The sequence below is a fragment of the Poecile atricapillus genome, chromosome 1, assembly GCF_030490865.1.
Source record: "Poecile atricapillus isolate bPoeAtr1 chromosome 1, bPoeAtr1.hap1, whole genome shotgun sequence".
Lineage (NCBI taxonomy): Eukaryota > Metazoa > Chordata > Aves > Passeriformes > Paridae > Poecile > Poecile atricapillus.
Genome location: NC_081249.1, coordinates 88,290,332 through 88,307,093, shown reverse-complemented (window position 1 = coordinate 88,307,093; position 16,762 = coordinate 88,290,332). Strand labels below are relative to the sequence as shown.

The 16,762-nt window shown below is 49.2% G+C and overlaps 1 protein-coding gene across 6 annotated transcripts; it reads right to left on the bottom strand.

The window, feature by feature from the left end:
* Window positions 1-1,579: 1,579 nt before the first annotated feature.
* On the bottom strand, window positions 1,580-14,469 carry ZYX (zyxin). 6 transcript variants are annotated; one of them, XM_058865080.1, is made up of 10 exons: window positions 14,055-14,469; window positions 10,207-10,467; window positions 6,471-6,667; window positions 5,391-5,483; window positions 4,583-5,089; window positions 4,141-4,282; window positions 3,885-4,054; window positions 3,549-3,727; window positions 3,167-3,287; window positions 1,580-2,773 (listed from the first exon to the last, which is right to left on the bottom strand). In XM_058865080.1, exons 1-10 carry the CDS (start codon window positions 14,224-14,226, stop codon window positions 2,663-2,665), a joined length of 1,953 nt encoding a protein of 650 aa, XP_058721063.1. In that variant the 5' UTR covers window positions 14,227-14,469; the 3' UTR covers window positions 1,580-2,662. The 6 variants fall into 6 exon arrangements, with proteins under 6 accessions (XP_058721063.1, XP_058721110.1, XP_058721094.1 ...); XM_058865127.1 differs by lacking the exon at window positions 14,055-14,469 and adding an exon at window positions 13,688-14,041; XM_058865111.1 differs by lacking the exon at window positions 14,055-14,469 and adding an exon at window positions 13,490-13,637.
* Between the last annotated feature and the right edge of the window lie 2,293 nt (window positions 14,470-16,762).

The following is a 16,762-nucleotide window of genomic DNA, read 5'->3' as shown; positions in this document are numbered from 1 at the left end:
GCTGATCAGGCTGAACCTGTTAGAGGGAAACACATACATGGATACAATGGATCCCTCTAGTGCCCATGAGCAGCAATCCTGCAGCTGGCTCCACGCCCTGGAGCCTGAGCTGCTCTCCTCAGTCGCTGGCACAAGGATATGCAAATCCCCAAGGCCTGCAGCTCTGCTGCAGCGGTGGGCATGCAGACATGCACACAGACACCCTGGAGCCCTCCAGGAGTTAGCCTTAGACACGGGCTCTACCCAGCAGCTGGCTCCAGGATTCCCTGGTCTCCCTGTGCATGAGGATACTGATGCAAACTCAACTCTTTCAGCTGGTCTCCAGACCCAAGAGTAGCTCCTGGGAGCTTGAGAAGCTGATTCACAGGTCTTCACAGGATTTAGCCAGACCCACAGCCATGCCATGCCCTGGCTCTCAAATCTCTTACCTTACTCACCAGCTCCTCTGACTTGATTTTGCTGGTGATAACACAAGGACATACACACCCATCACAATATGCATGCACTCGGGACTGTCCAGTTACTGGCATTTAGATCCATTTGCACAGAACAGATTCCATGCACAGGGAACACAAAAAAAGCTATTATGAAGACAGGGCAGACCGCACTGATGACACAGGGCATGGCCAGACAAGCGTACTGTGTACGTGCAGCCACCTCCTGTGCCCTTTTCCTGTCAGTTTTTCCCGTGATGCTTCCTATCCTTGATCACTCCTGTTTCCTGCCTTTGATTTCCCCCCTGGACATACCATACCCCTCAGAGGGGAAATCTCACTTTAACCCACAAGGTCTCCACTGGATAGGTCCCCTACCCAGACACCAAGGCTATTGTCCTCTGATAGCTCTGGGAGGAGCAGAATTAGTGCTTCCCTACCCATTGTTCTTCTCTGCACTCCCTTGGTGTTCGTAGGCACTAGCTTTTAAATATCATGGTCTAGGAACAACCTCTCAAAACAATACCTAAAAACTAGCAAAAGCTACAGTAAGAAAAATAAATGTACAATTTGTTTATTCTCCTCATTCTATAGAAAACCTCAAGACATTTACTGGATCAATTTGCAAGGAGTCAGTAAAGATTTTCCCCAAACTGGCAAGAGATCAAGAGTAGGTTTCATGTTTCTGAAGTGTAGATATATTGGTGCTTACCACAAAGAGAAGTTTCACCTGCAGTGCCCATCACAGTACCATGCTTAGAACCAAAAACATCAAGCACAAACACTTTCTGAGAAGCAACGGTTAGGAGCAAAGCAAAGTGTGCACTTTTATTATAATCCACTTCCATCTCACTGGAATATCCACCTCTGAGTGACACGTGAAGCAAACTCCAATATTGCTGCACTGAACTGCAGTCTTCTACTGCTTTAAATGGGAACTACACTTTAGGTACAGAAAAACACAAGTCTGGAAAGAAGACCAAGTAGTGAAGACAGAAAGGCCATGTTCAGACTCCTGATCTCTGGAGGTTGGGTGGAATAGCCTTACACACATTTGGCAATGGATAGAAAAGCTATACAATGGCAGTTCCACTGCCAAAGACAGCAGCTCTCATGGGTGGCTGAACAAATAGAGCAGACACAGGTTAATGGAAAAAACCACACATTTTATTGAATGCAAACAGTGGTTGGACAGTGTTGTTATTTAAAGGGTTGGTTCAGTCTGAGACAGTTTCTAGTCCAGGAAATGGGGCTCAGTGCAGTAACACTTGGAGCCAGACAGTACATTGCAAATACACTGCAGCTTTCACTGACAGCAGTGAAAGAAACCCTACTGGAACAGGAGACGTTCCTCAGTCTGCCGAATCCTCATCCACGCACTGAGACGCCTCCTCACCATGTGCTGCCCGTCCTTATGACGGTCTTTATTTGTAAACATGCATTCTTTGGACTGCTTTGCTACTCTGGTTCCCAGCCTGGCTGTCCAGAAACCACACTGGGAAACACTTCATCTTGGGAAGGGGAAAAAGATTTTTTTTTAAAAAGAAAAAGTTTCCAAACTCAGAAACAGAGTAGTATTTCAAACACTGCCAGTTTAATCTGGCTAAGGAAAAAAAATGACAAGACAGTTAATCATTAAAATCCATTAGAGACAGAAAAGCTATAGCAGGTTAGCTTTTTCCAGCAACAGTAACAGATTCCCACTACTTTCTGCCTCCACACTCTAACCCAGGTGAGGGAGCAGGCAGAGTAAAACATCCTGATAATGAGATGTCACAAGATACAAAACAAAAGACAGAAGTGGTGCCGAGATGCAGGCTTCCACCTTCTCAAGTTAAATCATTGTTCTTTGTTCCATGGAACTGCAGAATGCTCTCAGCCCTTCCCAGCACCTGCCACCAGGTCTTTCTTGCTTCTTCCACCAGGCGGTGGTGGAGGTCTGATCTTTCTCCTCCAGAGTCTTGAGGGAACAGCGATTGTGCACTCACCTTGATCACAGCCCCCAGCCTGGAATGCACTGTGGCCAGGAAGCAGTGACAGGAGAAGAGGTCCTTTCTTGGTGGGTGTGCAGAGTGAAGTCTAGGAGCAGTGAATCCTACGTGAGTAAAAAACTGCGCTGGCATAGTCTCCATTGGTAGCAGTCTGCCCTGTCAGGCAGAGGGGTAGGACAACGGCAGGGAGGGGAGTATTGGGTGCAGGGTCTCGAGGGAATGCCCCCTCCGAGCTCCTCAGCGCGCCGTTTTTGCACGGACAGTGTGACACTTGATACACAGCACGTGCCCATCCAGAGGAAAGCACCCATTCTCATCTGCTTCAATGGACAAGGGCTTCCCACAGTCCTTAACAGGAAAAGAAGAGGGAGTGAGATCAGTGATGGCAAAGAACAGGGTGAAGGCATCCAAGGACATAAGAAATGCCCCACGGGGTCAGGATGATCCATCACAGCCCTCTGCTCTGTCCCTAGTGGTGCTAATGGGACATGCTCTTTTGAAGAGAGAGCAATCCCAGCAAGTTCCCCTCCTATACACAGCTGATGTATTGGTGTGTTAGAGAATGCAACAATCCTGCACAGTGCCTGTGTTCATGCCTGTGAATGCCTAATCTTTTTCTGAACATGCTTAAAAACCACTCCAGATTCATTCTAAACAACTTCAGTGTTTGGTCAGCAGGTAACAAAGGTGCCCACTTGCTGGGCACAGGAGACATGGGAGGGGTGGGGCCACCAGGCTTACCTCACACTTGTAACATTTCATGTGGAAATTTTTCTCCAGCGCAACAACACGCACAGTCTCATCCTTTCCAGGCTCTGGCATGATAGGTTCACTACAGACTGAGCAGCGTGGAGCATACTTCCTGCAACACAGAACCATGGAGGAGACCATGACCACTCTGGTGACATTCAAGGCAGGATTCTCAGTGTTCGTCAACAGCATTAGCAGCAGAGGGATAATATATATTTAGGTGGAAAGACATCTTAATACTTTGCCGACTTGTTTTTAACTTCACATCTGACAGATGACATGGGCAACCCAACCCCCACACTGCAGCAAAAAGAAGCAGGTGTGAGGGAATCTGCCTTCTCTCACACACCACGTGCGTGTGCTCTCTCCATACCTGTGGTAGTCATCCACACAGTGAGGCTGGTTGGACTGGTCCACAATAAAAGAGGTCCCCTCCAGAGGGGTATGGCACATCACGCAGGTGAAGCACTGGGGATGGTACGAGTTACCAGTGGCCTTCAGCATCCGGTCTGTGATAGTCTGCTTGCAGACACTGCACTTCTCCAAGGTGCTCTGAGCCCAAAGAAAACAAGTAAGGCACATGAATCCAATCTCCCACCCCTCTGAGGCTACACCACAAAAAGGAAAGGTGAAAGGAGGAAGGGAAAGCAAGAGAGAACAACCACAGTGAGCTCAGTTCTCTCCATCAATTTTCAGTCCAGTGACTCACAGCATAGCAGTCCTCGCAGAAGGGCTTCTCATCCACATTGTAGAACTGCTGCCCCTGCAGCTGCTTCTCACATTTGAAGCAGGTGAAGCATTCCACGTGGAAGAGGCGGTCCAGGGCCCTCACAGCTGGCTGGGTTCGTGACAGCGGCTTCCGGCAGAAGCCGCAGAGCTCTGTCAGTGGAAGAGGAAAGGGATCAGGAGAGATGAAAAGCCCACCAGGAGTTTTAATCTCACTGCTGTCCATTGAGGGAACGCACCAGAAGTTGCAGCCTCTGCTGGGGGTGGATGCTCCATATCCTTCATTAGTTTCTGGGTCAACTTCTCCAGCTCTTCTACCTCCTTCATTGTCAGGCAGGAATTCCCCCTAGGTGGATCTGCACTGGAACCTGTGTGTCTATGCTGCAGGAAGAGGAAACATTCAATCCCCAAAGGACAGATTGCCTCCCACCCTGTCCCTAATAAACCTATTTCTCATGCCTTTACAGGCCTCTTTGTTTACTCTAGGAACAATCTGCCATCCACTGTGCTTGACTCTTTCCACCTTTACATGAAGTCCTCCACCACTATCTCTACAGTTAGATCTCTCTTTCAGATGGGTAACAGACTCCCATGGCCTGGGGTAGATCTGCCCTCAATCTCCCAACTCCACTCCCAATGTGCCTGTCCAAAGACTCAAGCTCCCGTGGCTCTTTCTCTTACCGTGTCTTTTACAGCAGCAGGCTGTTCTGTTGGGCGTGGCTTCTCCTGCACTTGGGGTCTTTCCCTCTGCTGGGCATAGGTGAAACTGGGGCGCTGTGGTTGAGAGGGGGGGCCTGAAGGTGAAGGGGCTGTGAACTGAGTCTGAAGGGAGGTAGGGTGTCTTGTAGAATTTGAGGGAGCCACTGGAACACTGTCACCCGATTTGGACACAGACTTAGGAGAGCCAGCAGCAGGCAATGGGGTGAACTTAGGGGTGGGCTGAGCAGAAGGGAGAGATGGGGGTAGAGGAGCTGGTGCTTCGGGCTCCTTGCGTTGCTGTGGGGCTGCCCATGGGGTTGGGGTGGGGTTCAAATCCACCCCAGGGGGCTTGAAAGATGAGCTTCCACTTGGCTTTGGTGTGAACTTGGGAGGAAAGGAATGAGGAGTATCTTTGGGTGCAGATGGTATTTCTGCAGGGGCTTTTGGGGCCAATGGTTTCTCCAGAGAACCTGTGGATCCTGGAGTTATCTGTAAAGAGAAGCAGCAGAGAGAAAACAGGCAGGTATCAGCAAGGTGGAAGAGAAAATATGCCACCTATAGCAGTGAGTCAGCCAGCAGCTCTCCCAGACACAAAAGGTGAGGAGTTTCCGCACTGTGACATATTCAGCAGTACTGACAAGTTGCAAGATGCACGCTTTCTGGTCCTTCACCAACACTTCTGTGCTATGGTTTATCCAGACATTTTAACCTTCAGCAGCACCCTCCTCACTACCTCTGTTCAGAAAACCAGTCATCTCTTCTTCCACCTGCAACATTCTGGACAGCTCACCCGGGATTTGAAGGGGTCATTCTTCTCCATGTCATCCAACATTACAGACAATGAGTCAATCTCAAGATCAACGCTGCTCATCTTGCCACGTACCTACACCACCATCCATGAGGAAAAAGGGAGCAGAGCATGTTACAGGAACAGCCAGAGAAATAGGTGTATCATTCCCTTACAATAGCGTATTTTGATACTTTGGACTGCGGTACAGATCTGCTCCTTGCTTTGAATGGATAAAAAGCTGGTGAGGATGAACAGGATGCAGTCTCAAAGGTCTACAAACAGTGGAAAAATGCACAGCCCAAGTTAGATCTCAGATTTAGGTAGGGAAAGACATCTGGATGTCTGTAGTCCAACACTCTGCTCACAGCAGGGCTAATTCCTGAGCAACACCAGGTTGCTCAGGGGCCTGTCCAGATGATTTCACAACATTCCAATGATGCAGGTTCCCCAGTCTTTCTAGGCACATGCCAGCAATGATCCACCCCTGGAGTGGAACAGGGTTTTCTTCTGTCCAAGAGGAATTTCCCTTGCCACAACTTCAGTCCATGGTCTCCTGCTGTGCCCAAGTAAGAAGAATCTATCTTCTCTCCAGCCCTCCTTTAGGTTATACAGACTCCAGTCAGACCCCTGCCTTGGCAGCCTCTTCTGCTCCAACCCCCAAAGGCTGCTACGACCTTTCACTGGATTGCATCTCATTCAGTATTCCAGAGGGGTTATTATACTGAAGAGCCCGACTAGATACGGTCCTCCAAGATGCAGCCTCACTAGCACAGAAGGGAGGAGTATTCACCATCCTTGTCCTTCTCTCCCAGGTGCAGCCCAGCACGTGGCTGGCCTTTACTGCCACAAGGGTGCTTTGCTGGCTTGCATTCAACTCACTGTCCACTGTTCCTTTGGGGAACCCCGGGTGCTTCCCCAAAGAGCTGCAGCCCAGCCAGCTGACCCTAACCTGTGCTGGTCCATGGGCTGGTAGCATTTCCTGCTTTCCCAGCTCTCAGGGCTTCCCGCTGCTGAGCTCAGACAGTAGTGAGAAGCTGTCCCAACTCACACAGAAACAACAGTCCCTTGGACCTCACTCACCTGTGGGGCAGGAACCTTGCTCACAGGTCCTTCGTCAAACATTGGTGGAAGAGGAGGAGGTGAAGGAGGAGAAGGAAAAGCTTCTTCTGGGGCTGGTGGAAAAGGTTCTTCAAAGGGTGGTGGGGGTGGTGGAAATGCACAGTTTGAGGAGAAGCTTGCATCCTCCCCAGGTGGAGGAGGAGGTGGCAGTGGCAGGTCTATGGGGAAGAACAGGAATAAAAGCGACTTCAGATTATTTCTTACTCCTAGCCAGGAGGGTTCTTGAAGGTATTGCAGCAAGCAGGACCATAGAATCACAGAGTGGTTTGGGATGGAAGAACCCTTAAAGAATATCTAGTCTGAACCTCACTGGCATGGGCAAAGCATGCCACTCAGGATGCTCACGGCCCCATCCAACATGACCTTGAACACTTCCAGAAATGGGGCATCCACCTTTCTGGGCAACCTGTTCCAGTGCCTCACCACCCCAAGTAAAGAATTTCTCCCTAATCTAAACACCTAATCTAAACTCTTGTCCTCTTCCATTTTAAAACCCTTGTCCTCTTACTGTCTGTACACATAAAATCTCCATCTCCCTCCTTTTTATAACGCCCTTAAAGTAGTAGAAGGCCACAGTGAGCCTTCCCCAGAGCTTTCTCTTCTCTAGGCTGACAAACCTCAGCTCTCTCGGCCCGTCTTCCTAAAAGAGGTGCTTCCGCCCTCGGATCATCTTCGTGGTCTCCTCTGGATTCACTCTGAGTCCACATCTTTCTTGTGCTGAGGACCCCAGAGCCAGATGCTGCATTCCAGGTGAGGTCTCACAAGAGTGGAGCAGAGAGGCAGAATCCCTCCCCCATCTGCTGGTCACACCCCTCTTGACGCAGCCCAGGATTCCACCAGCGTTCTGTGCAGTGAGTGCACATTGGTCTCCCTGTACTCTCAGGAACTCAGTGCCCATCAAGGACAGCTGAACTCCACAAGCTGTTTTTCACCTTGTCCAAAACTTTTCATAGTCATTTAATCTTTCCTCAGTAGCTGCTGCTATTAGTCACTGGGCAGAGTTGTTGTATATTTGGGAAATGTGTCTCGCTAAGTGTCCCCAGCACACCCTTCTCTTGCCAGTAGCTGGTTCAGATTACTGAACACAGGGTAGCATACATGGAATGCCAGTGGACAATTCAAGACCCTGGAGAGCCTGTGTTTTTACATGAAAGTAAGCTGGCATCTCACAGCAGGATTGTAAGCACTACAAGAAACAAGTGGGGTGGAAAAAAAGCAAGCTGGACCAATTACCCCTTGTGTGTGAAGAATCTTTGAAATGGCTTTGTTTTTCTGGGGGATAAAACCAGCTTTGATTTTTGAGGCTGATATGTTTTCACACCCAGTACACATTAGAACACAAGGAATTTTCCAAAACCTTTTAGGCAAGTTGAAAGGCACCAGAGTGCCTCAGTTTTCTAGAAAATCCCACTGCTTCCACCTATTCATATTTGCCAAAGATGCAGAACAGCCAAAACCAACCATTTTCTATTTACAACACAGACAAATAAACATGACTCCCCTTCACCAAGTAGTGGAGAAAGTGTCCACAGCAAAGAACATCAAAGATGATGAGGAGTAACTTCCCCATGCCTTCTTCCAGACACCCTCTTCTCTTCCCAGTTAGCCCCAATGAGCAGTAGGGTAAAAGACCAAACTTTCCACTCCAGCTACTCCAAGCGCAACTTCTAACAGCAGAAATCAAATTGTCTCATCTTTATAGCCAGCTGTTGTCAACAGGCTTTATAAGGACTTCTCATCTGTAACCTAAGGGAGATGATACTGCCCTTTTAAAAATCTGAAAGCCAAAATCTTATTAGCCCGTGGAATGCATAAACTGCCCTGGTATGCAACACCTCTTCCAAGCTCTCTTGTGCTGCAGAAATTCTGCTGGGGGGATGGAGTAATAAATTCGAAACTACAGTTTTGGATCAAGCTTGTACACGCTTGCCTTTTGGTTCACTGAAACCATAAGAAACAAAACCCTTATCTGTTGTCACATTGTTTCAGATGCTAAAAGCCTGTGTTATGAATTATTCACAGGACAAGAAAGTTCCCCACAAAGTTGTTATACTAGATTTACAGAATAATCAATACTAAATATAACATTCCTACAGCAATACTAACTTAGCCATCCTGTCATTTAAGACCAGGAGTCCAACTGCTACAGCTCTGTATCATACCACATTTTGTTTGAGGAGTGTACAAGAAAGGCACAGAAGGACTGAAGAAATGCACCAGAGAAGGATCAAATCAGACACATTTCTCTCATGACAGAGTTTTGGTGGCTCATCCATACTTCAGATGTCTTGCTGGCAGCCCTTACCCAATGATGACACAAGCAGCTTAGGACAAATGGTTCTTTTGCTAGTTTTTCTTTCTAGTTACTCCATAATGCCCACTTCAACAATAGGAGAAGCACAGCAAGCAACACCTAACATTGTATATTGAAAAATAATTTTTAACATCCATCTGTCTACTTCAGGTAATGTTTGTGTCAGTTTGAGACCTTCTGACAGGCACATCCCTAATCCAGACCACTACAGCAGAAAATGACAAGTCCTAAGATGGGACCTTGGTTTCCACAGACAGAAGATTCCAGCCAACAACATACAAGAAATAGGTCATCAGAGTTAGCTGGTACAATTTTAGGAGGCAGAAGCACCAGCATGTCCTTGTGACTTGAGAAATGGGGAAAAAAAACGGCTTAATCATTTTTCTCCTCTAAGCACAGGACCAGCCTTGCTACCATCAAGTCAGCTGCCCACTAACCTGGAAAACATCAGTGTTGCAGTCTGTGCTGAACAGTGAGAGAAAAGAATTTAAACCAGCAGCTGGCACTCTCTGAACATGTGTGTCCTGACTGAGGCACACCCTTTACTTGACAGAGCCTTGGGGAAACAGGCAGTATCGAGGGTTAGCAAAGGGTCCCTACAGAAATTTCTGTTGGCCCCATGCTAATCATGAGTTCAAACTACAAAGTCACACAACCAGTAACCTTAAAGGACAAAACCAACCAAGCAACAAAACATAGAACAAAAAAAACCCCACTCTACCACTGCAGGAAACAAAAAAAAAGAAAGAAAGAAATAAGAAAACCACAGTGAAACAAGAAGTCACTCTACACAGGAAAACCCAACCCAAACCACTAGGAAAAAGTACAAAACTGTACAAGCCATACAAACTAAACTCTAAGTCTCACTTCCTGTTTGTCATCGTTGCCACTATTTTTTCATGCGATTATTCCTCCCTTCTCTTTTCCAGCATCAAGGATGGCAATTGCAGAGTCCATGAGAAGGACAGTCAGAAATAACCAACTTGAGCTGGGACCAATCAACAAGGAGAACAGCGTGATTCATCATTATCAGGGTCAACTTCTCTGCAACATACTTGCTCTCAGAAACACTGGCCAGGAACCCGACTGCAATTACACAACTGTGCACCCAGGGAATACTGTGAAAAATCCACTGCATTCCTCCAGCATCAGTGCAGTGCAGAACAGACTCTTTCCTCCTTTCCTAATGGAGATACTATGTACTTTGAGCTATCTTTCCAATCCATTTATCTCATCATGGAACCTGCTAGCCTCCACAGCAAGAATATCCATCACTTATAGCAGTTATGCCCCTGTTCTCATGCTTTGTAGCCCGGCTACAAACCTCCCACCCTGAGCATTCAGAAATACATATTCACATCTGCCATGCCAGCCTTCACCTACCTTCTGCCAGCAGGCATGTGGGTGGCAATGGAATCTCCCCCACCTTCCCTATCTGAGCACGCTGGGCACCAGGACCAGGAGGCGGGGGCAGCGATGACTCTGATGCACCCCCAGCCTTGAAGGGGTTCACCTTGGGTTTGGGGGCAACCACAGGTGCAAACTTCTTCTGTGGGTTGTAGAAGGAGGGGGTAGAAATGTTGATGCTGACTGTGGAGGTCATGCGGGTCCCTGGGGCACCTGGGGAGGCCATCTTCTCAGCACCTAGCAGGAGAGAAGAGGGAGGAAACCTATATGAAGTCATCCTGGGGCCAGAGTGGAAATGAATGGAGAAGAACATGTGAAACAAAGGGATAGAGTTATTTAACCCGGGCCAGAGGCTGAGGTGCCCGAGCAGTGCACAAGACCAGCACAGGATAAAGGAGGAACAGAAACTGCAGACGGCTCGAATGAGCCATCACACTTCACCATTTCAACTCAGATTGGCATTAACCACAAACGGGTTCTCACAACAGAGAAAACCCAGATTTCCATTGCACTGGAGCCCTGCACTGGTGGTGACCAGGAGGAGGGTGATCCCCCGCACCCCAAAGGACGCCCCCAGAAGTGGAGTCAGCATTTCCTCCCCCCCTTTATCACGCCAGCCGGCTCCTCTGGAGCCCAGCTTGTGACAGCGCCAGCAATGCCCCCTCTCCCCGGCACGGCCCACCCTTTACCTGCAGGCCCCTCCATGTCGCCGGGGCCCGCTCGGCAGGGCGGCAGAGGCTCTCCCGGAGCCGGGCGATGCCAGCCGGTGCCTCCCGCCCGCCCCGGCCGGGCTCCGCCGCCCGCTCCGCTCCGCCCCCGCCAGGAAGCGCTCCCCGGATGCCGCCGCCCCCCGGGCTGGCCCCCTCCCTCCCTCCCTTCCTCCCCCGCACCGCCCCGGCAAACGCGGGATGCCGGCTGTCCGGGGAGCGGCGGCTCTCCCGAGGACAGGCGCATCCCTAGGGCTCCGCCGGCCCTGCCATCCAGGCCAGCAAGCTCACCCGCGCTAGAGCCTCCACGGAGCCAGACGCTTTGTTGTACAGCCTGGCATGCCCATAGGCCTCCTAACACCCCAGCACAATAGGGCTGCCGTCAGCACAGGGGCTCCGTGCCAGCTTTTCACATTGGCATGTCCGAATCAGTGCCCCTCCGCGCTGCCAGCCTCTCCCACGGACAATAACAGCTGCTGCCAGCCAGCCCTGGTGCCACAAACATCCGCCCACCCCCCATTAACCCCTGGCTGCTGATAAGACCTGCGTGCCCCATTCTAAGCGCTCCCACGACTCGGTGCAGTGTGGCACGATACAGCAGCAACCTGTCACAGCTTCCCCAAGTCACAAGCGTGCGGCAACACAGACAAACAAAGTCCACGCTGCTGAACTTTTCCTTCCCTTTGTGCAGTGCTGATAAGATGCGTACACTTGGACAACTCTTCTGGGAGTTTCAAAAGGAGAACGAGGTTGGAACAATAAGCAGGAGCCAAAAAAGCTGTGCTGAGCATTCCCCCTGGATTCGTAATGGGAAAGGGCCAAGGCAGAAGAGTAATTAGCAAGGTCTGTCCTCACTCCTCCAAACTTTGCCAGTCAGAAGGGACTGGCCAACTCACTCCATTTTGTAGTTCCCACCAAACTTCAGAAGCTGTTAAAAAGATCTCCAGCCTTTCTTTAGAGACTTTCACCTCATGCTCCACTATTTCACTAGGCTGCGATGAACTACTTACCAGATCTGATAGCATTATGAGCAGAACACTACAGTGACAATTGTCACTTCTAATCACAGGATTAGTCAACACGCAGTCTGGGGACATTGGCTGCTTGGCCAAAAAAAAACCCAAACCCATTGGCTTTGGAACCAGCAGCTGCTATCTCCCTTATCCCAAAGTGGCCCATTTCCCAGTGTGCTGTGTCCCACTTAGGGCACTTTCTGCTCAGGGCTGTCTCCACCCAGCAGCTGCCCCTGCTCATCCTCACTCCTGGTTATCAGTCCACCCACACACAGACCAAACTGGCGGAGAAAGCTCGGCCTTGCAGAGAGTCACCCCCTCCAGCCCTGGGGCGTTGCCAATGCCATCTAAACCCCAGCAAAAACACAGCTCACACAGGTCCTGTGGCGCAGTTTGCGAGAGCTGTGGGAGAGGGAGTGTCACGCCAAGAGAACTAATCTCAAATCTTTCTCATCCTCACATTTACCCCGAGGGGAGAGATTTTTCTACCTGCTGTAACAGCATTTAGGATGACTCAAGTGGAGCTATGAAGAAAGATGCCCCCGAAAGACACAGTCAGGATACCTAGCTGCCTCATACACTGTTTCTTCCTGAGAGCAGGAACAAATATGAGGACAGGACCCAGGGACACCTCCTTCAGCAAGAGGGTCACCTCCCAGAAGGTCCCGTGCTGGGTCTGCCACCTGTTAATGCATCCATACAGCTTTCACTTCTTTGATGCCATGACACCACTTTCAACAGCCCTGCTCCTTTCCCGGGGTAGCAGAAGCAGGAGGAACCTGGAGAAGCAGAGAACCAAGTGACATTTTTCACTTCTGTTGGCAAAAGCAGTTTGGCAGCAGCCACACTGGGAGCCCCTATAGCTCCACACATCATATCTGTACTTCCCCCATCAGCCAACTTCCTCCCAACTGAGGGGAGTCAGAGGAGAACAAAAAAAACACCCAAGAAACCAACAAACAACCAAAACAAAATGTCCCCACAAACAAACAAAAATATTAAGAACAGATTAAACGGATTCAGGAGTTATGCTGCTTTTCATCCAGAAGGTTCTCCCAGCCTGCCCTGAAGTTACAAAGCTTCAAAGAGAGCAAAGTCTATCAGCTATGCAAGCTGCAAGGTAAAGGCTTAAAGCAGCCGGGCTGGGGGAGGGGGTTATTCGGAGCTACTAACTTCTCCCACAGATGCCGGGCTTGCTTCCTCGCTATGCAAGGAAGAAAAGCCGGGGAAAATTCCAAAAAGCTATGCAAACGTATTTAAAACGGTAGAAAGTTCTACAACTTCGCAAGCACTTTCTCAGGGCACTCCCAGGGAGACAGAAACTCACAAATTAGGCAAATTTCATGCACAAAGGGCCCCAGATTCCTCTCCGAGCACATCTGGAAAAAGGCTCGCGAGGTGTCTCGGTCATCCAGGCGCACACAAAAGAGAGCTTGTCCCGAGCAGAGCCCGGCAGCACCCCCTCCCTCTCCCCCGCTGCTGGGGCTGTGTGGGAGCGCCGAATCGCCTCCATTCCACTGGGAAGGAAAGAAAACTCACCGGACACACACACGCAAACACCCGAACCTGCTTTTCTGGTGGAGGGTCAAGCACTCCCCGCGCCCCGGGGCCAGCACCGAGAGCGAAGGGCTGTGTCCGAGGCCGTGCGGGAGGGAGCGGCAGGAAAGCCGCACCTCCTCCGCGCCACCCCGGGGGCGAGGGACAATGGCTTTGTCGCCAAGCCGAGAAGAGACTCACCTCTGGGGGAGCGAGAAATGGCACCCCCGGCGCTGGGGCTGCTCTGCTGCCCCGGCCCGCCCGCCGGCAGCGGCAGCAGCGAGAGGCGGAGGAGCTGCCGAGCGCCGGCGCTTCCTCCCAACTCGCGAAAAAAGCCTCGCCCAGGCAAAGTTGTTTGACCATAAAAGGCGCGAGGCCGCAGCACAGCTGAGCTCACTCGCTGGGGAATGTGGCAATGAGGTAACGGGGGCCGGGGCTTGCCGGGGCAGCGGCCCCGGGCTCTGCCGGCGGGGAGGGGGCGAGCGCCGGCGAGACGCGTCCGTCGGGCTTTTCCTGGGCGCCCACCCCGGGCCGGGCTCGCTGCCTGCGCTCCTCCCGCCCTCCTAACCTTGGAGCTGCCCCCAGCCCGTGGTTTCGCTTCCAGTCGCTGAGCTGGATTTTTGGAAGGAATGCGGCGGCTCTGGTGAGTCAGGGTCCCTGCTGGCCTCCTCCCCGCCCGAGCCAGCTGTGAGAGCATCTGACTCACGCTGCCCCGATCCGCCAGAAATTAAAGCAAACATCAGATGACTCTACCGTGCAGAAAAGCGACTTGTTCTCCTTGTACTGGCTGCAAGGCAAACACTATTAGCTGGTTTATATCAAACACTATCCACATGAATTGTTTTGTTGGATTGCCAGTGCTGCACATCGGTTTTATTTTTATCCAGTGCTCGCTTGGGGCTCAGCCCGCTGTAGAACAGGGGCAGCCTGACCCAGCCCAGCAGAACGTAATTTTCAACCCCAGCCTTTGCTGCTTCTCCCCAGCCTCGCTTCAGAGCTCCTCACGAAGGAGGAGCGCCAGTAAAGACATTTCCTGTGCTTTGTGCAATCGTTGTATTTGACTTTGGAATCTGGCCTTAATATCGGGGTTAATACCCCTGATGTTGCAAGTTCCCTGGAGAATGACTGTATTTGGTAATGCTCATGGGACTTGGGGTTGGTCTGCTCCAAAGACTTACCTATCAACACAGGTACCTTTCAGTACTGATAATTTACTTGCCGGTGAGTGAGTAAGCCACAAACCACACCGGTGACACTCCCAGTCTGCACTACTGCAGAATGCTCACGTCAGAGAGCTGTGCAAAGAGATCCGTTCAAGGTTTAAATCCAGTGTAAACAAATCTTTAATTTTACACATAAAGTTTGTACAAAGAGGTTGTGTCTTTTATTTAACCAGGTGATACAGTTGGAAAACGTCTCTCTGAGGTTTTTCAGTGTTAGGTACCATTTGAAAATGCCACCCGTAGCAACGCCCAGCAGTGAGTGTCTCACTCCTTACACAGCTGCAACCACTGAACCACTGATCCATAGCTCTGAATTTCTTAGAGACATATAACTCTTCTGTGGGTGCTAAATAATCCTGTTTACTGCTGCTTTTGTAGGCATGGCATCAGTTCCGCTACCTCCGGTGATTAATGCACAAAGCAATTATATAGGATAAAGAATGTATCTCTGTGATGGGTCTTCAACACTGTCGCATTTCTACTGCAGACAATCATCCCTCTTGTTCAGGTAAAGATGTCAGTGCAGAGCTAAAAAGAATTCACTGCGTAATTGCGAACCAAATTCTAGAACATCACAACGCACCCTACACAATGAGCCTGACGTCAAAGAACTCTGCCACTGTTCCCTGGGCTAGCTCTGACTTTAGAGAAAACAAAGAATGTCTCAGACTGAGATTTAAAAAGTGCAGAGTGAATATGAAAAAAAAAAATTAAAAAAAAAAAATCTGTGTTCATACTTTCTGGTCACATCCCCATAAATCGAGATGCTTGCATGTTTGATTTTCTCAGTGTGTTGATGTTAAAAGCTCATGAAGGCAGATCAAGGAAAGTGGGAATAACAAAAAGAAAAGCAGCCTTCTTAGACATTTTGTATGAACTCTTCACCATGAGGAAACAAATACAAAACAAGTGTTTTGTAGGTTGCACGTGTGAAAGCTAGAATTCTCAAATCAGAATACATCAGAATACACAGGGGGAAACCAATCTGATTTTGTGCTTGCCACATAGTGAATTTAAAGTTTGTGCCTTTGTAATTGGAAATGAAGATTAACTAACTTCCCTGTTAGCTCTGATTCCTCCAGAAAGAAAATAACAATCTCCTTATGCTAACAGTCTTCCTTCATGCAATTATTGGCTTGAAAGAGTAGGCATTTTTCTGCTGCAAACAAAAATTAGAGCCTTGAGATGCACACAGTTGCAGTCACACTCATTAGCTGAAGCAAAATATTAGTCCTGAAGAGGCATTTAGCTACCTGGGTACAGAGATGGATCAGCAGGTATACTTGGCTTGTGCTAGACCTTGTTATTTCTGGAATTAGCAGCCGTCCTCTGCATAAATCACTTTGGCTGTTCCATGCCATGAATAAAAGTGATGCGGTGTTTTGGAGTGTATTGTGGTGTGAATGCTACTGTCACCATGGGTGAAGTGACAACCCACTACAAAGCAGGTGTTAGAGGGATTTAGAATACGCAGTTCTAGCTGGGTGCCTCTTTTGAGGCAAGTGACAGGAAGCAAGCCCTGCTATCTGCTGTCCATCAACTCAAAGCTTAGAAATGCTGAGAGTTCAAGGCAGCCATCTCAGGAAGACTAAATTTTAATGGAGACAGTTATAGAGAATCTTTGCTGGCAATTCAGTCATGTAATGCAAGGAGTAAATAAAGAGACCCCACAGAAGTGGTGTGGCAAATTCATGTACTGCACTGGGATGAGGTATGTGCTAGCACTGGTTAAGTGCCTATAAAATGAAAATAAAAATAGATGTAAGAAAAAAACAATAAGTCCTTGAATACAAAAGGAATAATTATTTGCAAGAACACTATTGGGGAATTAAACTTATCGGGCAGAAAATCTTTTTTGATAACCAGGTATGGTTTAGGTAGCTGCAGATGCAAAGCTTTGTGTTAAATATGTGTTTAAGGTCAGAGGAAAGCAATCCAAAATCTGGACAGGGTGCTTGACTTGTGTTAATAATGCAAAATGCCTGCATTTGTATAATTTCCATCCATATCAACAGATCAATTTAGTGCCATTTTATCTCAGCGTGAGTTAGTT

Coding starts and splice junctions, on each gene's coding strand:
- ZYX (XM_058865080.1), bottom strand. CDS start 14,226: ATGTTTGCTTTAATTTCTGGCGGATCGGGGCAGCGTGAGTCAGATGCT. Junction 3,288..3,548: donor TGTGTGGATGACTACCACAG/GTATGGAGAGAG, acceptor TCTGTGTTGCAG/GAAGTATGCTCCACGCTGCT. Junction 2,774..3,166: donor TGAAATGTTACAAGTGTGAG/GTAAGCCTGGTG, acceptor TTTCCTGTTAAG/GACTGTGGGAAGCCCTTGTC.